The 23,685-nt window shown below is 47.2% G+C and overlaps 1 protein-coding gene across 1 annotated transcript in view; it reads left to right on the forward strand.

Annotated features, from left to right (window-relative positions):
* Window positions 1–244: 244 nt before the first annotated feature.
* Window positions 245–23,685, forward strand: part of PAH (phenylalanine hydroxylase) — a 41,174-nt gene continuing 17,733 nt past the window's right edge. The window contains exons 1-3 of the mRNA XM_069807457.1: window positions 245–444; window positions 4,626–4,733; window positions 15,603–15,786. Of these exons, the coding sequence (XP_069663558.1) occupies window positions 403–444; window positions 4,626–4,733; window positions 15,603–15,786 (334 nt within the window). The 5' untranslated portion in view covers window positions 245–402. The remainder of the gene's footprint in view (window positions 445–4,625; window positions 4,734–15,602; window positions 15,787–23,685) is intronic.

Here is a 23,685-nt window from a genome sequence, read left to right on the forward strand (position 1 = left end):
CAGATGACGCGTTGACGTGCAAAAATGGAAACAGCGGCTGATGTTGATCGGGAGGAGGGAGGCTGTTAATTCAAAGCATGCCGCTCGTCCACGTTGGGCACAGATAGAAACAATATGCTGGAAAGCAGCTACGTGCCGGGGTGGGACTTGCAGGGGCCGGCCGTCGTGGAGCGGCTTGTCCGCGTGCCAGGGGTGGGTGGGGGGGGGGGTGTAGGGAGAACGCCCCGTTGGCACGGTGTCCAGGGGAGGGAACTGGGGAACTGGGGGGAAGGGGATGGCTTTGCCTTGCTCGCTCCACTTTAAATACCTTTGCGCAGAGCTCTGGCCGCTGCAGCAAGGTCAGAAGGCTTCACCTGCAGCGACCGAGGGGCCTCCCTGCGTGGGCATCACTGCTTCTGCAACATGGATGCGCAGCACTGCAAAATGAATGGCGACCCTTTCCAGGTAAGCGATGGGGTCTGTGTGCCCACTCTTTGCAGGGGGGGAGCTGTGACTGCCTCCCTCCTGCCCCCCCCCCCCCCCGCTTGCAAATCTTGTTCCCCGCTCTCCGAGAGGCAGCGTGTCCCGGGATGGGAGGAAACAACGCACCCGTCTCAATGCTTTGCCTGGTTGCCACCGTTCTCCCTTTTGGCAGCCAGCACGCTTGTCTGTTGTTAATTGTGCTTGCAAAAGTGCAATGAGAACGAAAATGAACATTGCGATAGTATCCTTGCATATATGGCAGAGAGAAGAAGCAGCAGCAAAGACCAGCAGCTAATTAGAGGTCTTGAGCCTGTGTGATGAAAGCAAGCTGTCTTCTTCTGTTAAAGGAAAGCAGATGAAGTTATGTGCTCTTCTGGGAGCTATTTGTCAAACTTTGGGACTCCGATGTCCCCTTTTTTAATGTTTACTGACTTATTTTGAACCCTTTGCTTTGAGAAATACAGTAAAGTTCTGAAGCCCATGCCTTTCCATTACAGGCACTATAGTTACTGCATGGGCAGTGACATAACCTGAGGTCAGCTTGGTTAATTATTAGGACCGAACTCTGCATGTACGTGTCCTATGCGATGCTGCTGAACCCAGAGACAAGCTGCAGAAGATGTGCAAAAAAGGGCTGCAGTTTCTACATGCCTTTTTAAGAGCGGAGCAGCTGAAGCAGCCTGGTTTCCTACTGCTTTGTGTGCTGAGTCTGAACTCCCGCAACAATTCTCTAGGGTCTCACCTTGCTGCTTTTCCAAGTTCTATAATTGCTTGGTCTCAATGGCATCTATGGGAGCCGAGCATCTAAATGCCTTAAGAAGTCTGACTTGGAAACTAGCTCCAGTTTCAGAAGTAACTTGGGAATCTTACTTCCTTTGAAATATTCTTCCCATTTTTTTCCTACTATTTTGTATATCTAGTAAGTCTAGAATTTATGGCACAGCAGTGAATTTTTTCTCTCATTGAAACTGCAAGCAAAGCTTGCTCTGGCTTTAACAATGTTGGAATTAATTCTGAAGGGCTTTATCTAACCAGCTCAGAAATGGATTAGAAGGCTGACAGGTCTGTTTTATTGACCTCCAATGCTGCCACATGTGTCAGAAAGGCAATGTTAATCTGTATGTGAAGTGGTTGACTAAAAATGCAGATTTGCACTGCGCTCAGGTAAACCCATCCTTGTATCTATATCTCACCTATCATTGAGACTGTACTAGGTCCAGGAATGGATGTTCATGTTCATCAACTGGTACTTATTTTACTTCCTGAAAAAAAAAGGAGCTGGAAGAAAATTAGAGCTTTAATTTATTCCACGCTACATTTATAAATCATGTATACATGTCATATAGGCAATATTTCAATGACAGTGAAACAATTTGTTCAACTCTTAATCATAATCACAGTAGTAATAGAACAGTAGAACTACCCCAAAGTTGCAATTCCTCTCTATATGTTAAAAAGCAAGAAATTAGAATTGAGAATGGATAAACTGTGATCAATAGTTAAAACTATGCATAGGTACTGCAAAAAGCTCAGCAATAGATGTGAGTGCCTGTGTGTATGTTGATGTATATTGCCTCCAGTGTATATGTTGATGTATATTATCTCCAGTGTGTATTGACGTATATTGTCTCCATATATGTTGATAAGAACTGGGTACCAGGAAAGCAGTCATTTTACTCTTCTTTCCCCTTGCAATGAAAGCTGTCATCTCTATGGACAGGCTCAGGCACGAACTAACGTTTGTACAGAGATCTTCCAGTGAACTAAGTGCATATGCAGATGTGCAAGGAGTTAAGCAAGTATCACTCTATTGCAGGCTTAGTGCCTACTCCCTACTGCAACATGTCTTACTTTTAAGCATCAACATAAATCAATTTACTAGAGTGGGAAAATGAGTGAGGACAGATTGAAAGTGACTGATCTCAACACATCAAGGCTAGTGACCGATGACAATCTGTCTGGGTTGGAAAGAAGGTTTTTTAAGGCATTTTTGGGTGTTTGCATGGTATAAAGAGATCAATTAACATCAGAATTACCTTGCAGGACTTGAACCTTGCATTATATTCCCTGAAGGTGTCCAAACCACACAGTCTTCCTTTGTCAGGTGGATTCAAGCCAACCTGCCACAGAAGTTTGTCCGCGCAGCATGCCTTGGCAATGGTATTTTGAAAACATAACTGCATGGCATTTAAAACAGTTTGGTGCAGACTATGAAAAATTCTCGGTCCATCGGGCAGACACTGGTGTAGCACAGTTCTGTCCTTAAGATCACTTTTGGTTGTGGTGGGGGAAAGCAGAAGGTCAAAGCAATGCATGGACAGTATTTCAGATGACAGTTTTGGTTACACTCTCATAAAATTTCAGGACTACTGATGTTTGGTTTGCCTTTTGACAGACTCCTGTCATTGTTTTCCCTTGTGGTTGCTTGAGCTGTTAATGGGTTTCATTAGCCAGTTGCTACATTACATCTGATTGCTTTTCCTCTTGGACCCCATCAAGTAAGAGCTGGGCTGGCTCCCTGGCTGGGTGAGAACGCAGGAGACCCAGAGATGCTGCGGGAAGTGTCACAGTTGAACAGGTTGACAATCTTCCTTCTGGTGCGTAAAACTAGTATTTCCACTACAGTTCCTGCTGGAGGTTCCCCATAAAGGTGGAAAACTTTTGGATAACCTTTGCAATCACTGGAAATAAAGCCAGTCTCCCTGTTGCCAGTCTCTGACAAAGAATTCTCAGGTTAGCAGCAGCCTCAGATGGCCTGAAGAATCAACAATTATTTACATTACAAGGGAAGGCCATTCCTTAAGACACTGCCTCAGAAAATGTAGCCCCACCAAGAACTTCATGGCTTCAGGGCAGCTGGATTTGATTATTAATTTGTCTGCTACAAAGACTGTCTTTTCTGAGGACAATATTTGGGAACTGAGATTCTTTATACTCTGATTTATATGTTAAATCAAGCAATAGCTATAATGAGGACAGGGTCTGACTGAAAATACAGATACAAAAATTGAATGGATGCCTTGAATCAAGTTTTGGCCCAGGACTTGTTACATCAGTAGGTCTGTGTTGCAGCCCTCTGGTGTGACCTTTGAAATACCAACCAGGGGCAATTTGCCCAAGGCCGGTAGTCGTTAAAGAAACCCCAACCAATAAGGCATTAATGTGACTTCCAAAAGTTTGTGATGGTTGTGCACCTGACTTACTGTGACATCAGAAAAATCAATTGATTCTGGAAATGTCAGCGGGCACTTACCTGCCATGTCAGGTACCCAGATAATTTTGAAAATCTGGCCGCACTTTAGGACTCAGTTTCCTGTTTCTGAAATGGTGAAATAGCTCTTCCCTACTTAACACAGGTTTTGTGAAAAGAAACACATGTACTGAGACATACCAAGGCATTCTGGTAATGAGAACCACGAAAACAATTAAAATAAACATTCTCCTTGCCTGGGAATACTGGAATTTGCCTTTTGGAATTTGCAGAGCAGAAGACCAATAAGAGAAAGGGAACAAACATAAACGAAAACACGTCTTGCCCTAACTGAGCCTTTACTCACTGTGGGATTTAGGGAAGATCCAAATATTTGCTCCAACATTCTTCCTTTTTTTTTTTTTTTTGTTGTTATTTTGTTTTTAAACCACCTTCCATATCCCTCTTGTGAATACCACCTCTCCTGCGGCTACCTGGAAGGTACAAGCAGAACTGAAAGGAAACGTAGATTGTGGCCAGCATCTCTGCACAGAGCTCATCTACATTGCTCTGCTTAATCCTGAGTGTTAATGAAAAGAAAGCCTGAGGGAAGGTCTTTGCACTGTAGCTGAAACCAAAGTGCAGAAATGTTTCCAGTCATCCGTGAGCTTGGTACACTTGAGAGGTGAAGCAAAGCAGAGACGATATTAGACTATTTTCATGTCCTTTTTGACTACCTCGCTCCTACATGGGTCCTAGTTTGAAAGAAGGGATTTGTGGCTCTACCATCATAAATCAGAGCAGCCCCAGAGCTGCTCTACTTCTGGCAGCAACAGTTGCCTTGGTTCCCACTTAAAGTAACTTCCTACCCTCTTTACATTGCTGATGCCGTGCAAAAGGGAAATGGAGTAAAGAAAAACTGACTCCTAGGGTGAATGTAAATGGTTTGCTTGTTTGTTTTCTTTTCTTTCAGGAATCCATGTACATTGAAGAGTCCTCAAACAAAAGTGGTGTGATTTCTTTGATTTTCTCTCTGAAAGAAGAAGTTGGGGCATTGGCTAAAGTTCTGCGCACATTTGAGGTAAATATTTTCCTTCAGGAGACCTGACCAAGTCTTTACATTTTTGCATTGCAGCAGCATTTGCTCAGGGTGTTTGTGGTCATGTTTGTGATTCCATTTCATTGCCATAAAGGGGGAAAGCAGCATACATTTCTTTTCTGGGGTTAAAAATCCCTTAAAATCTTGGAACAGAAGTAGCCTTTTTAAGTTAAAATTTAATTTCAAACTTTTAAATTAAAACCTCTATTTTGAACTGATATGAGGGTGGAAAAAACCCACATTTTCTCCACTTAGGAAGGAAATATTCCACTGTAAGTGCTTGAGTAAGAGACAGAAGAGAATTGGGCCATAACCTGAGATTGACATATGAGTATGTATGTGTATGTATATGTGTATACGTATAGAAAGGCAAATATAACCTGCATGTGAGCCATGTGACTCATAGTGCACATGTTGCATGAAGTATTTCTACTGGGGGCAGCTACCATCCCCTTAGCCCTTGTTCACCTCAGTAAATCTGATATAAATAAGCTCACCATCTTCCCACCAGTGGTACTTCTACGGAGTGGGTAGAGGATACCTACAAAACAGCATCAAAATGACAGCACTTTGTTTACACCAAAGGGACTCAGCAACTTGCACTGACTGATTTGGAAAGCTCTTGGGGAAACAAGGAGCCATTTACCTTTCAGGACATTGTGTGCCTATTTATTCTTGCAGAAATATTTCCCAGATGTCATGGATGCTGTTTAAAAAGCACGAAATCCTTGCAATTCGGGATGGTTGTGTTGCAACACACACAGCTCTGTACTCTGTCCTCCCAAGCAAATACAGTGTTATATTGGTTTTGTGACCTTGTTTTTCAGAACATCATCATGTAATAATTGTGCCTGAAAGCAGCTCTTTCTATAGAGCACTGTAAAAAGTTGTGGCCTGCATACTTTCCATTCATAAACTGAATTGACTAGGAAATGAAAGGTTTGTGTGGTATTAGTACAAATGAAAAATAATTCTGAGTTATAGGACATATTTGATTCATTAAGATGAAGGGAAATTCATACCAACAGCAGCAGAGCTAGTCTAAATCTGTGAACTGACAACTGTAATACAGTCCTGCAAAATGTCCGTACGTCGGTGGCGTGCACGTCTCTGAGTGAATTAAGGAGGTTGTTGATATTCTCTGGTTAAATGCATTGCTGTCTACTAACCAAATTGCTGTCAGCCCTGAAGGAAAATCTGCAGGGTAGCTAGTATAGGGAAGAGAGAAGTAGCAACTTCTTGGATGTGACTCTTCTTGCCGCCAAGCAGGTACCTAAACTAGACCGGCTGAGTCATGGTTTTCCCCAGTGAACATGATGGCAACTGAGGGAAAGGGCCTCAGCTGAAGAAGTCTGCGCTGCTGCCTGGGTGGTTTCCCATCCCAGCGAAGCCAATTCTTTCTGTGCAAACTTGCGGTCTCCCCCAGCACCAAGGCTTGCCAAGAGACCTGGCATAGGTGCTCTGATATCAGTTTTGCATGTTGTTAGCAATGTAGTAGGGAATCGGACGGGTGGCTGGAGGAAAGGGATTTAATGGTACAAGCCTGACCTGCAGCTTCAGCTCCTCGGGGCTGCCATTAGTGAATTCATAAGCGTTGGGGTGTGTAAACCAGAGCAGCCCTTGGGCTGTTCTAACTCAGTGCAAAGGATCTCGCCCTGTATACAGTGGTGTAGGACTCCTGTGCATGCACGGCTGAGATAACCTCCACCCTTCCCCACCTGGGCCATAACCATGGTGCCTCAGAGACGCAGACTTTGTGCTCAGTGACATCCGCAGCAGAGATGGGGAAGGTGGTGATAGGCAGATGAAGTGGGGCAACAAGGAGGAAGACCTCGAGAGGAGTTTTTTTTCCTCTTGTACCCCTTCCGTGCTTAATAAAATCAACTGCGAGGTGCAGATTAGCTACAGCAGTTGGTTCAGACTCTCTGTTGGTGGTGTCCTGTGGGCAGGGAGACCCCTCGCCTTGTTCCAGGGTTTCTGTCGCTGCCTTGGCGCTGGCCCGGGGAAACGCAGTGGGTTTGTCTCAGGGGGATGGCACAAGGAAGAGATGTGGGGACGGCTGCTCTGGCTGTCATTGCCTCACGCGACCACATGAAGTAGGAAAAAGGAAAACTCAAAAGCCACAAAATATGATCAGAGCGTTCCCTGGAGCAGACGCGGCACTGCAGCCGTCGACGGCCGCAGAGAGCCAGACCTTGTGCGGCCGCTGGTGCTGACGGCCACGCGTGGTGCATCTGGAGCACCTCTGATCCTTGCTGAGGCTGGGGGCTGCCCAGGCTGCCGGGGTCTCTCTGGGCACTGGTGTGTGGGAATGCGGGCAGAGAGCACGGCTCAACCATCTTCTCCTCCCAGCTTGTGCTTGGGAGCGATTAAGGGACAGTGCCTCTGGCACTGGCTTTGAGGATTTTGCCTCTTCTCTAGCCAATCTATAAAACTACTCTGGGACATGAAGCAGGGAGGAGGAGGGTTAAGTGAGCTGTAAATATGAAACTCTTAAAAATAAATCCTCTCCCAAGACAGGGAAGAAAGCATGGAAGCAAGATCCGGACTGAGACACAGGGAATTGAGGGGATACCTAAAGAAAGGAGAGACCTCGTGGTGCCATCAGCAGCCAGGCTGCCTTTCTGTAAAGGAGTTGTCTGTGTGGACCTGGGAAGGTTCATCCTCTTGTTGGTTTAAGAGCTGGAGAAAAAATTTCTGTTACTCTGGGAGGGCTGTTCAGTCACTCTTGTGTCCCTATCTGGGAGGCAGGAGCAGCTCCTCACTCCCAGGTTCTCATCTTGCCCATGTCCTACTTCTGTGCTGGGATGAAACTTGGCCAGCCATTAGCCCCCACCACAGCCTGATCTCCATGGGGAGCAAGAGCCCAAACTGCTGGTTCATCAAGCACCATGGCTACTCCCCAGTCTCGATGTCATCTGTACTCACGCAGGAGGCAAACCTCCCAGGGAAGGACGTAGTGTCCAAACACAGTCCAGATGAACTGGGTAAGCTTCCAGTGGGGGCCAGGATGGACCGAAAGTAGGGGACCCCCATATACAGGTAGGTGAAAGCACAAGGCCAGCGGCTACAGAGAGAGCGCTCACGGCGCAGAATTATGTCCTGTCACCGAGATGCCAAGTTTAAGAGAATTTCAGTGTGTTTTGGGGAAACATTAATGTTTGTCCTACTCAAACATCCCTCAGGGTTGCTCAGGCAGTTGATAGAGTGAGTGCTGCATGTTCTCATGTTTGCTTTTTTGCTCAAAGACCCAAACTCTTGTTTTCTCTTCAGGTCCCAGTTGCACAAAAATATGTGGCTACAGTGACAACTGTTGTTTTTCCTATGTAGCTTGAAGGCTTTTTTTTTCTGAGGAATGTCCTCTATGTACTCAGCTCCTTACGTCTGCTGGCTTTATGTCCAAAATGTACCCAGTTCTGCCACTTTTTTCGTAAGTTTACTCTTGATTCATATTGTCTGTAATACCTTTCAATGTTGGGCCAATGCATAATGTCCAAAAAGAGCAAGCAGTCTGTATGGAAGAAGGACTGGACCCTCAGAAGGGCAGGCACATATTTAAAGAAAGACTATATGGCTTTTTAAGCTGAAAGCATTTCTGTCTCTAAAAGCAAACCCAGACCGTGCCTGTGGACGGGTTCAACAACCACTTTGGGTGGGAGGAGAATCCTTTCCCAGTCTCACACACCAAAACAAGCAGCACTCAGGAATACCCCCCCAAACACCAGACCTCAGCAGGCTCCTAAGCTCTTCTGACCCCTGGCTCTTGTCCCCCGTCTGTTTTGCAAATCCTTGCCCGGCTGCGTGAATCTGCTCCTCCCGGACTGCTCCGTACCCAGGGTGCCCTATGCCACTGCTGACAGCGCAGTCCCTGCAGCCCCTTCTCCACCTTCCCTGTGCAGACGCAGCGGCCGCGGGGCCAGACTCGCACTCTGACGGGTGCTGTAAAGTCAGAGCAGCTCAATCATGCCCAGCAATAAGCAGATTGCTAAAACTGAATCCACTTTGCTTCCACACTAGCTGCTCTGTGTGTATACTGGGATGTGGTAAAGATTCACTTTCTGCTTATCAAACCCAATTATTTTGCACTTCAAAAGCCAATTTGTCCATAATCTTTATCTTGTCCTAGTGTGCATACAGCTTCCTCGTGGGTTCTGCTTGGGCAATACCTCTGACCTTATTGCAGGCTTGAGGGTGTCCACAGAGACAGTATAAACCCACCAGCAGAGTCTTTACACCAACTTCATTTTAATAGGACCTGCTGTACACTAAGGCACTGCTTGGTGCAGCCTTACGCTGTTTATTTGTCTCATGCTATTACAGAAGATGATAGCTAGGAAGCCAAAACTTGAATAAATACCTTAGTCTGAAGCAGAACATCACACGTAAGTAAAACATTATGCTTAAAATCAGGAAGACAGCATAGTCATTGTGGAATTATGTTCCTCTTTAGATTCACTGGACACAGAGTATGAGTCCAGATCAGAAAAAGACAGAAATCTTCCAGGTTTCTTATCAAAACTGGAAAAGCAAAGCAGAGCATTTTGGGTTAACCCAAGTGTTACACTTGATGGGAATGTTTATTTTTCTCTGTAGTGATAAAAGCCTATTGAAACCGAGATCACTTTTTTAAACAACAAAGTCCATGCTGAAAGAAATGAAGTAGAGAAAAAAAAAAAATCTGCCCCCTCTCAAAGAAAGATTGGCATTTCCAAAGTTAAATTCATCATTAAGAATATCAGAACTAAACATTTCAATATGTAAAAAGGATTGCCCTCAGTTTTAACTGAAATTTTTCCACATGAATTTGTGAATATGTTAATCTCCTCTAAAGTTCTTTTCCTGATGGATTTACAAGTAGTGGAAGACGTCAGCTGTAGTATGAGGCAAACATTGGGTTGGAATGTATTACAAATTTGCTCAACCCATCCTCAGAGAGAGGGCTTCCACCTCCTCTTCGCTAACGTGACCTTCCTAAATACAGAGCAGGACTTTAGTACAAGGTCCAGCTGTCAGCGGTGTTACTTACAGTGGTTAGGGCTCTAGCTCAGAAGCAGCCCCATCTATTTGCACGGAGTAGTACTCCTTGCTCCCAGAGTAAGTTACTGCTCCGTGGGATGGCTGGATGGGAGTAACGGGCTGGGTTAAATGAGACCCTGCACTTTCAGAGCCAGCAAAGATGACTGCGCTCTTGTTCTCTTTGGGAGCTTATTTCATTCAACAGACAGTCCAAAGTGACTGTTACCTTTTCGTCCCTCGGGAATGTATTGGCTCTGCAGTGGTTTGGGTTGTTTCCAGATCAGGAGAAGCGAGCAGTCCCTTTGGTCAGGGGGTGTGTTGGAGGTGTCTGCAGCGATAGGTGAACAGACCAGGCATGGCCCTAGCAAGAGACTTGTTTTTTCATCATAGTATGCATATGCACAGCTACAATTATTTCATTACACCTGAACTCACTGCTCCGAACCCGTGTCCTCAGTCTGAGCTCTCCTCTTCCCAGGGCCAGGAAAGCAGGACTCCTTGATCTAGTTAACCAGCACGAGTTTAAAGAGAGGAGTGCCCTCTTGCTAGGTGCTTGCGCAGTGCCCCGTGCTGTCACATATGCTTTTTGGTTTGTCCGGCCGCACGTGTTTTGTGGCTAGATCGTGCTGAATGCCTCATGCCGAACTTCGGGTTTGGAGCAGAAGGGCAGAGTGAGGGACACCAGGGGCTGCTCCGGGGCCGGCTGCCCTTTGGGGTTCTTTACCGGCAGGGGCTGGCTCTGGGTCCTTGTACCTCCGTGAGCTTGTCATGTGAGGAAGACCCTAGCAGATGTGAAGGAGAAGATGAGGAAGCACTGTCTTCAGCTGAGAAGGCCCTTGGACGGTAAAGCCGAACCAGACGGCTCCCTTTGCCTTCACCTTGGGAAACCACAGCTGAAGGCATCGCCGTAACTTTTTAACAACCCTCTGATCTCCTGTGGAAATTAGGCACTGAGTTTCTACTTGTGCTTCGGAAAGTGTCCTCCTTCAGGAAGCCCTGAACTAGCCTGTTAACAAGGGTTAAAAGAACATGTCACTTTTTTTTTTTTTTTTTAATATCAGGAATTTGCAAGTAAATCCTTGTTTTGGGAGATTTCACCCCAGTCCTCACTGAATGTTGATTAGTGGCACCGTAGCACTGTTGATGGTTCTTCACCTGGTTACAACGTGGGGCCTCCTGATGAAGCCAAACTTTCTTAATGACAACAGTCATGAAAACAAGCTGCAGATGAGTTTCACATCTGTACGTAGTCATAACAACCTATACAGGAGCATTTAATAATGCGTAAACAGAAGGACATACAAATGCCATGGGAAGCAGTAGCCCATGACATTCCCAGAAAGTATCCATCCCCACTGAAAGCTTCCCTAGGTAGCTATGAAAACACAACTTTTCTTTTCCAATGATCAGGCCATTAAACTCTCTGAGGGTGGGACTAATTTCTCTTGGCAGTGACCTCTGCAAGACTGCCTACGTAGTGTCACACCACGCTGGTTTGATCCCACCAGTGTGGAGCAGCTGCAGCGTGGGAGATGATCCATCAGGATGGCACGACTGGAATAACCTGGGGAAGGGGCTGGAGCTGCTTCCCAGCCTCTGAGAGGGAGCCAAGGCTGAGATCTGGCACTGTGGGGTGAGGCAGGCAGGGAGATGGGCAATCTCCTCCTGCGGCCACCTTTGCCTCTGTTGTAAATTGGTATCTGTATCGCTAACCCTGCCATTCAAAAATCATGACTTACACAAAATGGACTTTTAGTTCTAACTTGATTTTTGAGCTCTGAGAACATGTCTTCAGACTTCTTTCTCTAATGGGGAGTGATAGAGATACAGTTAACCTGGATATTCAAATAATGAAAGCTGAGATCTTTCACTCCCAGGAGTGAAAGTTTTAAGAAAAAAAGCAAGACATTTTGAGTGACGTCAGCTAACGTCAAGGGATCTGGCAGTACTGTACCCCTGTGATCTCCATTAGGTGTTACACCTAATGCTAGCCTCAGTCCTCAAGGCAAAATCTGTTCTGAATTGTTAATACTTGTTAAAAAGTATATTAGAAATCACCTAGTATGCTGCTTTGAAATAAATGCAAGGTGAAGAGCTACCCCTCCTCTACCAACACAGAAGCACTCCAGCAGATATGTGGTTGTATGATAGGATGTGTCCATGTAGGAGAGACTCAACCTTCATGCTGGTCATAAACCCGAGGAGAAGTAGGGAAGCACCGACCTGCTGCAAGTTCTTTGCAGCTGCAATGGGTGGTGGGGTGAAGTCAGCAAAGGCACATCTAATCTCAAGCCATGGTGTCATCAGATTCCTACCAGCTCTGAAATAGGAAAGGCAGGAGAGACTCATGTTAATAGTTCAGGTGTGAATGCAGCCTCAAATATGTGACGGCCCAGATCTTCCAAAACCAGATAGGTTAGGAGTTACGTTCCATCAACAAAAAATAGCTCAGAAATCATGAAGTTCCATAAAATAAATACAGATTTTTTTCATTAGCTGTCTTATGAAGGTATACACTGTCAAGACTTCAAGCTCTACTAAAAAACACAGGGAGATTGGAAACTGCTCAAAATAAACAACTAAACCAAAAGTGCCCCCATTCTCCTTTCTCAGGTAACCATTTGTTTCCAGAAGTTGGAGCTTTAAATAAAGCATCAACCACTGTGAGCAACCTGATGCAATTGCAAGATTTAGCAATACTGAAGATACAAAAAATTTTTGAACAATGTGGAACTATGAAGATTAAACACTAGATGGAGTAGTTGGACTAGAATGAAACAGATTTGTAAAGCAACTCTAGTAACAGAGCCACTGTAAATATTTTGGAATCAGGGGCTTAGTAGCAAGGCACAGCGTAGCGTATGAGAGCATGTTTCTCCAGGAGTGCCAGTTCAGGGAGTTGGACATACGCTGCTGAATTCTTGCTTTGAAAACAGTCACCAGAAGGGCTCTGCCTTCAGTTGCTCTGCTGTGAGGTCCTGAAGCCTCGACACAAAGGGGTAACGGGTTGGCTCTGCACATTGCTGACCTGCAGGCACCCCTCAAATAAACAGCAAACCAGCTTCACACTCTGTGGGAAGCTGTTCTGCTTATCTCAAGTGTAAGAAAGGAGGTGACTGTCTCCAAGAGCTCCTGCTTCCCTGTCTTCTTATTTTTTTTTCCTTTTTCCCACTCTCTCAGGTTGTGGGGATACTTCAGGAGGCATCGATGCTCCTGCTGCCTTAAGCGTGCCTTGTGCCCACCCTGCAGCTTCTCTCTTTGTTCCCAACCCCTGCATCATTCCTGTCATTTTGTGGGCACCGCTGTTTGTGCAGTTGCTCGCTGAGCCAGGTTGGAGAGCTGGTATGGTGGAAAAATCACCTGGCCAAAAAAAAAAAGGGATATAGTTAAGGTGCCTGTGTGATCTCTCAAACAGCTCTGCTGTCTCCAGGGAAGGGATGCCGAGGCAGGGATGAACACTTGTGGGTGGGGAAGGGAAGCAGGGGATAACAGCCACCCAAGAGTGGTCCATGTTATCACAGCCTCTGCAAGACGTAGAAATCCCAGTCGGGGCCCAGGACCCCATTCCCCCGTGAATCTACGCAGAGACAAAAATACAACACCCCGACACATCAGTGCAAGGTGAAAGCACAGCAGCACCTCAGTGCGCCTGAGCTGAGCCTTTGACGGGGGAGGTTTTACACCCACTCTCCACTTTTGTGAGTGGCTACGTAGAGCAGCTGAATAACCCCGGGCTCCGGGTGCCAGCCCCACGTTCCCACACTGCTTTCCACGGTGCGGCAGCCCCCCGCGCCTGCTCTCTGCCAAAAGCTTTCCAGCCCCGAGTCATCCCAACTTCCAGCTCCAGGCCGTCCCACCTCCCAGCGCCTCACCAAGCGGAGGGTACAATGCGCGGTCTGTTTGCGAAACGGGACTTTGGAGGCCTAAAACAAATTGTCGTTGGGGCCCAGGACAGCGGCGGCCATTCTCTTGCCCCAGACGGCCCCGCGAGGACGGCATCTCTCAAGAGCAGCAGTTGGCGAATGCGCTTTTGACCTTTTCAACTTATTGTATTGGTATCTAGCCAAACAATTTAAGTTCATCTGTGGTGTGCGACACTCAGGAAACAGAGGAATGACATGCATGCTGTTTCCTACCAAGTAATAAACCGGCTTTTGTGGCAGAGTGAATGAGGGCTTTGCTGCTGATGGCCAGATGCCCCCCTGCACTGTGCAAGCACTGAGAGGAGCCAAGAAAACCTTAAAGGGCTTGAGAGCTCAAACTAGAGGGAGGTACAGAAAAAAAGCTTCCCTCTTTCTTCTCTGTAGGTCACAAGTAGATCCTCACAGCGTTTCTTCATGGATGAAATCCTGACCCCGCTGCAGCAGGGGGTTTGACACTGACACCAGCGGGGCCATCATTTCACCCCATGTAGTTCGGGGTTTTCTTAAACCTGAAAGCAGCAAACCAAAAGCTTCTCCAGGGATCCTGAGCACCGTGTGTCAGCTCCTCTGACTCTCCTGCGATTGATCTTCAGGCCCAAATTTCCTCCAGGGGTTTGTCTATTCCTCCCAGGGGACAGAAGCCCAGACCTGGCCGCGGCGTGCCATGGCCACGGCTCCAGTGTGAGCCTGACAGGAAGGTCAGGTGGTAAAGTCAGCACCAACTGAAATCTGTTTAAAGGTTTTTCTCAAAAAAAAAAAAAAAAAATTCATATTTTCATATTCAAATTACGGTGCTCAGGAAAACATTTGCGTTCAGCTAAACTGAGGTAGATTTTCTTGGACTTGTGTTTAAGTGACTGGAAAAATAGGTGTTTTAGCTGCTTGTTGCTTTACACATTGACGTGGTAGCATGTCTGAGGTCAGGTACACACTGGCCATAGTCATCGAGACTATAATTGCCAGCGATCCTTTTCTTCAGAGCTAGGAGGCACTGCTGCTGGTGGGTGAAGAGATATGGTGAGACAGAATTTGCGTTTCTGTGCTAAAGAAAAGACTTCTTCGCTGTGAGAGCGATCAGGCTCTGGAGCAGTTGTCCAGAGAGGTTGTGGAGTGTCCATCTGTGGAGACACTGAAGACTCGACTGGACACAGTCCTGAGCAATATCTGCTCCAGCAGACCCTTCCTGAGCAGAGTGTTGGACGAGATGCTCTCCAGAGGCCCTGTCCAACCTCAGCAACTCTGCGATTCTGTGGTTTTGTGATTCTGTGATTTAAAACACCCGTGTTTTTATTTGCACAAACCTGGGCTGCCTTTTTGGTGCAGATCCATGTTTCCCATTGGATCTCTGCCCAGCACCTGCTCACAGCCATGGAAACTGTGCAGGTGGCTTTGCAGGTGACTGTGCAGTGGCTTGGCAGAAGCTTATCTCACAAGGTGCCCAGCAGCTTGCTTTTCCAACCTCCTTTCAGGATGCTCATAAATACAGCACTCACCTTCTCATGAGAGGGTTCTCTACAGGTGGAACGCCTGCTTCCCGTGTTGATCCTGGGGAAATGTTCTTGTCCACACAGACAAGCTCCCGCTATGTACTTGCAGTACTGGTACTTTACAATAAAAAGTCTGTTTACAACTTGTATCCTGCTTCCACCTTTTTCCAAAGGTTTATGTAGTGCATAGTCTTTCTGTTGGTGCTCTGCACAAGGGTGAATCCCGCATCCTTCTCATTCTTCCTTTTTGTCTCTCTCCCTGTTGTGAAAGTCCTTAGTCCAGTGGCCACCAGGGGCAAGTCTCTACTTTTGAGTTATTTGGATTGTATAGTATGAACTGTTGACTCACACATGAATTTTAGCTAGTCTTCATGTCATATTTCTTGCCCCAAACCCTGTGGGACCAAAATCTCTCTTTCTCATAGGAAAAAGGTATAAACCTGACCCACATTGAGTCCCGACCTTCCCGTCTCAACAAAGATGAGTATGAGTTCTTCATTAACTTGGAAGGCAAGAATGTCCCAGCGCTGGACAAGATCATCAAGTCCTTGAGAAATGATATCGGAGCAACAGTCCATGAGCTTTCACGAACAAAGAAGAAGGACACTGGTAAGGACACACTGACAAGGATAACATTGACAAGGAATACTTATGTCACGTACTTAAATGACTTTTTTTTCCTGTAGCAGAGGAGTTCCTCTTGGATCTGTATGGCTGCATTTCCCTCTCTCTGCTTATTTTGCCTATGTTGTAAGCTTTTTCTTTTGGAGATTTTCTCTTAGTGTAAACTGCCACGCTCCATCTTTTGTCATGCTTCTGACTAGGTCTCCTGGGAACTGGTGTTATGGTGTTATGTTGTCATCTGTCTGCTTGGTTGGCAGCACTCACAGTCTCTTAAAGGCAGCCTTGTTGCAGTAGCTTGTTACCCTACCTGCAGAAGTTAACAGGGCACAAAGGATGATTGCAGTTACAGGCTGTAAATCCCTAAGCAATGGTGCAGGAATTTGTAGGTACATCCATTTTCTGCTCCCAGTCTCTGCCTTATTTTAAAATAGGCAGCTTTTATATACACAGCTTTTGGCAAGTCGTGCAGGGTGGCAACTTTTGGTCTTGATACACACCTGCAATGTGAAGAAATAACAGGGGTGCAGGCGGGACCCATACCACCATGTTTAATGCAGACAGGTTAGCTTATCAAGCCCAATGACATGTCCCCTGAATCTCTGACTACCATCCCACAGCCTTTGGACCACTGAGCACTGAAAGCCACTGCAGGACTTGTACACTTTTAGAGTTTTCCTATGTTCTCTGCCCACACGAGAACTTAGAAGAAGAGAGACAACAAGGGTCTCCATGTGGGATGTGCTATGTCTGTCTAGTTACTGTCTGCCCTCATTCAAAAAACCCATATAAACTTGATCACAATTTAAAAGGGCAAACAGTTGCAGCAAAATCTGTAGCTGCGTGCATGGACTTGGCTTGTAGATGGTGGATCAATTCCCCTGAGAAATCCAGGCCCTGATCTTCCTCCTTTTCTCTCCCACCCCATCCCCATAATAAATCTGTGTCTGTTCAGTACCCAGTGGACTCAAGCCTCTAAAGTGCCACTCTGTGGAAAAAAGTCACCTATTGAAGCCTGCCTTTCACCTTCCTAAGGAAGGGTGGCTCTCTGGAGTCCCCAGGCAGGTCACCAAGAGGGTGTCCTGGAGACATTTTACAACACTTGTGCATTGTGTGTCCCAGCTGGGGGGACTGCCCTCCCTTGAACACTTCTCCCAGAGAGCACTCAGGTGAAAAGAAGCTGTATTTTAACTATTAAGTGATACGCAGACCCTGTGAACCCAGTCAGACTTTATCATCTTGTACAGCGAGTCCATTCAGAGTCAGTCCATATAGAGCCAGCACTGGCAGGTGAGCACATTATGATTGCGATAGGGCATCTTAAAAAATAGATGTAAAATTTAAAATTAGAAGACAAGGAGGAAAGTCCTGCAAGGGGTTATGTGGCCTGTCCCCTGGTGAAAGGCAGGACCAGCTAAACCACCATCTGCCCTGAGCAGTGGAGATCTGCCGGGCTGTATGGCTCTGCACTGCGGGGCTGCCCTGCTCTGACCAGTCTCACTTGCTGCCCTGAGAGCTGATGACTTCTCCCCCTGCCTGCCTTGGACACTGGGAACAGAAGATACTCTTCCTCCTTAGACCAGCTTTTTTGGTCTCTAGTGACAGTATCCTGCCCAACCTCAGCCTTCCCTTTTCGGGATGCCCGGTTTTTGGTCTCCTGGCCAGTCTTGTTGCTCTTCCCTGGTGTGTCTCCAGTAGATTAGATAAAACCTAGATGTAACTATGGGTTATAAGGACTCTATTGCTCTGGCGAGCAATTAATTAACCATTTAATAAACCAGTTGTTGCTCATTTGCTGTTTATCCGATGGATCCTTCACACAAAGTCCAGCTGCTTTCCAGATTCCCCTTATTCAGGTAGGAACTGATGGTAAAGAGCAGCGTAACAAAACAAAACGTGACAGTGAAGTGCTGTCACAGTGCCTTCCCCCTTGCCAAATATCTGTGGGACCTCACAAATCACTCTGACACAAACCTCGTGGTGTAGCAGAGACAAGAGCCCAGTCCTGTACAAGGCCTGGTGTGGAGTGAGCGGTGGCATCCTCATGGGGCAGAGGGAGGGATCGCCCTCCTGCGCTCCCCGGGGCTGGCATGCCCCTTTGAACCCCTGGATTTACTTTCTGACTTTGGTTTCGTGGACTGTGGCTGCTGCAGCCCCATCCTTGTGGGACACTTGTACCTCTGGGCTGAGATGAGAGGAGGGGAGGAAAAAGCCCACGGGGCGACCGTCCCCCCGTTCCCCGCTCTCCCTCACATGGATACGTGTGAGTCCATCACCATCCATCTGCCTCCACGCTTTTTGGGCTTGTGGATGCCCCTCAGTCCTGCTATTGAAACTTGGGAGGGTCTGCCACCCACTTCGGTGGGAGCAGGAATAACTCTCCATTCCTGTAAGAAATCCCAGGGAGGTCGGTTGTAATTCTGCCTTCAGAGGGAAATAAGGAAAGATTTTGTGAGTTGTCCATGCTCCTAATTCTCAGAGATTTGCTGGAGCGGAGGCTGCTTGGTACAGTGGTGGCTGCCCAGCATCCAGTCTGAGACATACTTAAATGCCTCTTCGGATAGCAGATGTGATTTTAATAGGATTTCAGACTTTAAATACTTTAGGGCTGGATCTTCCTCTTCCTTCCTAGGAACAACATGAAAGGACATTAATACCTTCTTGAGATCAGTGCTGGTAATCCTTTTACCGTTTCCTTTGTGTCCTCCCCATGACATTACATTTGAAGATGAAAAAGAAGAAGGCAGATACTCTTTGGAGTCAGTTCTCTCCATTCATGAGATGAAGGGACAAAAGGTTGATTAGGTGATTTATGATCATGTCAAATCAAACAGGTTCTCTTTTGGGGGCTTTTTTATTTCCAGAAGAAAGCTACAGGGCCTAGCTGGGCTTGCCATTACTTCTGTTTTTCTAATTATGATTAAGAAGTTAATAATAAACTTTATTAAATAATAAAGTTGTGTATAAGCATAAGCCAGAGTCAGATAGAGATACAGCTCTAAATATCAGCCAAGAAAGGCTTGTGAGTGAAATTCTGACCTCACAGAAGTCAAAACTCCTGTGGTCAGCTGTAGGATTAGGATTTCACTGCATGCTACTGTGCTGATCAAAGGGTTTTTGAGCTAGATTATCCTGTCAGTGCTGCAGAAAGGGATTTGATCCCCTTCTGTCTGAGAGGGTAACTTGTGTTTGTTTGTTAGTGTCAGAAATAGTATAAAGTGGGAGCAATTTATTGCCAAGGAAAGAGAGAAAGATTGATATTTCTTTTTGCCCTTTCCCTTTTTCTTTTCTTTTCTCCCCCCACCGCCCCAATTTCAACGTCTCTCATGGGTAGTAAGGGTCCAGTCAAACTGAAATCCCCAGAGAGCCGTATTTTGAAAGGTCAAAAAGCCCTGCTTAGGGGATGAACTGTGAGTGGCAAATTCTGGACGGAGGCAGCTCCAAGGGCAGAGTGAGACGGGAGCAGCCCGAGCTGTAGAAGTGTGGTAAGATGCTGTCCTTCATCGGTGATGGCATTAACAAGTAACAGGTCCTGTGGTGCCTTTTAGGTCAGCTTGCCTTTCAGACGTATCCTCCCAGCAAATCTGGTCATAATCCACAGATGCACTTGTGTGAAATTTTATTCTTAAAACAGAACGAGAGCAATATGCCTCCAGGGAGCAAAATCTCAGAAATATGGTTTATAAGGATATTGTCCCACTCTTCTCAGTGGGCAGGTAAGGGCTGGGAAGGTTTTCTCCTGGAGGCAGTCTGGGCTCCCATGGGACCGATGCTTTCACTGCTGCCTACAGATGCTCTCAGCCCTTCCTTGCTAAGGATTCATTTTGCTCATGCTCATGATTTGAGAAGAAAAACCTATTTTGCTCAGTTTCCTGTAGGAAGCACACAGTGCCATTCGCGGGGCACTGCTTTGCAGACGGTCAGAGGAAATTTCTGTATTCTGCCCCTTCTTTGTAGTTCAGTGTTAAACACGTTGTGTATGTGCTTTATTGGGCAAGGGATAAATGAATGGCTTTTTCTTTTTTTTTTTTTTTTTTTTCTGGTCACTTTAACTGCTTTTAGAGTCTTTTCTCAATTAAATGCAAAATGTAATTTTGGTTTCCCTTTGACACCCCCAAATAGTTACAAATACCAGGTTTGGCTCAACAGCGTAGTTTTACCTGAGGGCAGGCCAGCAAAATGCTCTAAATCCAAAGGTAGTTTTAAAGCTTCAGATGAGATGGGCTAGCAGTCACTGGGCCAAGAACCCTTTGTAGAGATGGAAAGATTTGTTGTGAAAACACAGTGCATCTCTTCATGGCTCTTTTTGGAAACAAGCAGCGTATCTGCAGTCCACTTGGAGCCCATGAATAAAAAGAATTAAATATTATTCTGTTGCAGCATTAGGGAAATGCAGACAATTTATTGCATTTCTGAGACAGGCTGGGAGCTGAGGTTCTGTAGGGGCCTTGTTTGCTAAACCCTGAGGCTGGCCAAAGCATTCGGGACTGCTTAAAAAAGGGCTAAACCTGGGCCTTGAACTGCTATAAATTGCATAGACCTGTCTTTGACCCTCCTCACAATGGTCCGAATGGAGGAGTTCTGCAGAAGTCCTCGCTGCCCCTGCTTCGCTGCCGCTCACATAAATGGCTTATTAGCATTCTGCTAAGCGTTTGACCCCACGGTAATTTGGTCACCACTTGGGTGTCCAGCGCGATCCCATAAATGCTGCTGTTTCACTTACAGACAAATCAATATTTATTACCGATCGGCCCACGGTTGCTCCTCAGACCTTCACAGAGGCCCAGTGTTGCACCAGCTTGCCCTGGCAATTCATTAACGGCCGGGCAGACAGACAGCGAGTCTGGCGAAGGGGCTGGAGGAGGACGTCGCAAACAAAATATGGGAAAGATTCAGCCAGGGGGTAATTGGATTTTCCCTTTTAAATAGTTGCTGGGAGGGCTGGGGACAGCCTCCTGGCACACCACAGCTAGGCAGAAGACCCAGGAGGCATTTTGCACCCTGGTCCCCCATGCGAGGGCTCGACGGACTTGGTGCGGTGCCTGCCCTGGGGCTGCGCTCAGAACCTTCCATTCTTGTTTCCACGAGAGCTGAGAAGGCTCAGGACTTTCCAGGACCCGACTTAACATCAGCTATGCTGGTGCAAATAGCACTAAGCAGCCTCAGGATTTCCCTTTCACGGCCTGCTCCTTCCATCCAGCTCTGCGAGCTCAGAGCTGCTCTCTCTAAGCCACTGCCGGTTTCTGGGGGGACCTGGGAGGAGGGCAGAGATCTGCTGAAAATAGGTCAGGCACCTAGAGGGGCTGCAGGCCTGGAAGATAAGGTGCTGCTCTTGTGTAGGGCAAAACCGAGCCACCCTTTTCCATGCCCAGGACTGACACCGCATCAACCTGGGAATCAGCCTGTGCCAGAGTTTTTCACGAGCTCTGTGCCAAAGACTCTGGGGATCTTGAGAATAAAATGTATTTAATGGAAGTAAGTCACTATTATATATCCATTTTACCCCTTCTCGAAGTTGCAACAATTCAAACCCTGCCCACCTAGACCTCTCTTATTCAGGGCAGGAAAACCCCACAGACATCACTGCTGAAATCCACCGCAGACTTTAGCCCCCACCAATTTGGCTGCACAGCCCGGACCCTTCAGATCACAGCATGTCCGTGAGAATAGCGGTTATTCACTCTAACACTGACAAATCCTTGGCTGTGGGGCTGCCAGAGAGCTTTTTTTTTCCCCAGTGCTTAATCCAAAAAGCATTTATCAGTGGGCCTCACCCCAAGCTGAGAGTGGGGAGTCTGAAGCACAAAAGAGTGAAGCGATTCCCCCCCATCACACGAAGGTGGTACCCGGTTGCCCGTCTAGAAAATAGGGATGGGAGTGCTGGGTGTGCTCACCCTTCACGTGGTGTGAGTGAAGAGTGACTCCTCTTTAGGACTCAAACACACTTTTTTTCTACTCACCCCCTCTGACCAGTTTTACTCAAGGGGTTGGAGGTGCAGGAAGGTTACTAACAGCGAAGTGAGAGTATTTCTGGAGAAACTGGAGAACTAGCGGTACACCCAGCAAAGAAAGTCATTTGGGGAAGATCTTCCCGGGACTGCTTCTGCCATCTAGTGACTTGTTCAGGTCAAAGCAGAAGGCTGCGCAGCTCGGAAAGGGGGGGGGGACCAAAAGCCACTGTAGCAGCCCGGGCCCCCCCCCCGGCTGGCAGCCACCCTCTGCCAGTGCCCTGTGGGATGTTAGGCTCAGCGGAAAGCAAGGCTGAATAGTCCTGGAGACAGAGGGGTCCTCTTATCCCATACGTGGTCCGTCAGGTCTGGGGTGAAGCCCATCAGCAAGGCACTGCGGGGAGCTCAGGCAGCAGCTGCGGGATCAGGTTCATTTGGCACAAACCCCAAAATCGGACGGGGAGGTATGGCTGGGTGACAGTGCTCCCGGCTGAGCAGGGAGCCACACAGGGCAATGAGCTGTTTTCCAAGCACCGACTGAGCAAGTGGCACCCATTTGTGCAAGAAAGTCACTAAATGAACCGCAAACATTTTATTGATAGAGAGATATTTATTGATAGAGAGTCTGCTGAGAGCCCCTGGGCTCGGACCAGCAGACCTTTGGGTGATATTAGCCTTGAAGTCTGTGTTGCTGACTTGTACTCAGTGTGCGGAGCATATGGGACGTGACTGCATGGCCTGAGCATGGGGTACATCCTTAGGTGGAGGTCTTGTGCTTTTTCCTTAGAAAAAGTATAGCAGAACTGGAACTGGTGCAGAGAGAAGTGCTCAAAGATAGCCCACGGTTTCTGTGCCTGAAATACCCAGGCAAAGTCTTAGTGAGGAAGATAGATGGTAGGTGGAGGATCTGACAGGGAGCTATAAAATCCTAGGTAGCCCGGAGAAGGTGGATAACAAGAAGTGATGTTTGTATGCAGGAACCACTTAACATCAAATGAAATAATCCAATTTAAAGCAAAAGGGAGTAATTTTTCATGTCACATGTAAAGAAATGATAGAGCTCAGTGCCGCGCAGTTTCCTGCAGACAGATGTGTACGTGGCCTCAAAGAGCAGTTAGTTGTATTTGTGAGACGTTCATCACAGGCTATTAAATTCAGGCATGGCTGTAGCCTCTGACTCAGGCAGAAGGGAAGGGAAAAAAGAAAAGAGGCAGGCAGCTACGGTCAAAGGGCCAAAAATGTAAGAATGGGACAGCAGAAGGGAAACCCAAGCAAGCTGAACCCAGCAGCACTGGCGGCTCCCAAGATGTGCCCAGCTGCCAGCGGTACCCGGTGGTGTTACCTACTGAGGCGCTTCCCAAAGCGATGACGGGGAAAGGGCCCACGGTCCCTCCATCGAGATTCCCTGTCTCATTGCAGAGGGCTGGGGTGGCCAGGCCCGGCGGTGACTGACGAGGGGGTCTCCGGCTTGGTATGCAACTGGATCCCACTGGAGCAGATGGAAAAGGGGGCTGCAGCCTGGTACAGCCACCGCATGTGTGTGCCAGGACTCTTGCTGTTGAGGGGGCACGTGCCAGGGCACTGCTTGGATCACGCGGTGAATATACTTGTGGCTCCAGGAAGGAGGTCTGACCTGGGATGACTCCTCCATGTACCTCACGAGCTGCAAAGAGCCTCTCCTCGTAGCGCAATTGCCATGAAGACCCTTGCCTTCTGCTTTCCCCGGTCTGAACACGTCGCATCTGGAAAGCCTTGTGGTTCTTCCTTGCCCTCCACCTTATGTCCTTCTGTAAAGAGAGGGCTGTGTGGGCATTACATGCTGTGTAATCAGTGTGGTCCCATTTCATATCCTGGCCGCGCCGCAGCCAGTGTGTATAGTATGTGAGTTACAAGGCCCAGGATGTGAGAACCAGGCCCAGGATGTTAATTAAATGAATGC

The sequence above is a fragment of the Haliaeetus albicilla genome, chromosome 19, assembly GCF_947461875.1.
Source record: "Haliaeetus albicilla chromosome 19, bHalAlb1.1, whole genome shotgun sequence".
Classification (NCBI taxonomy): domain Eukaryota; kingdom Metazoa; phylum Chordata; class Aves; order Accipitriformes; family Accipitridae; genus Haliaeetus; species Haliaeetus albicilla.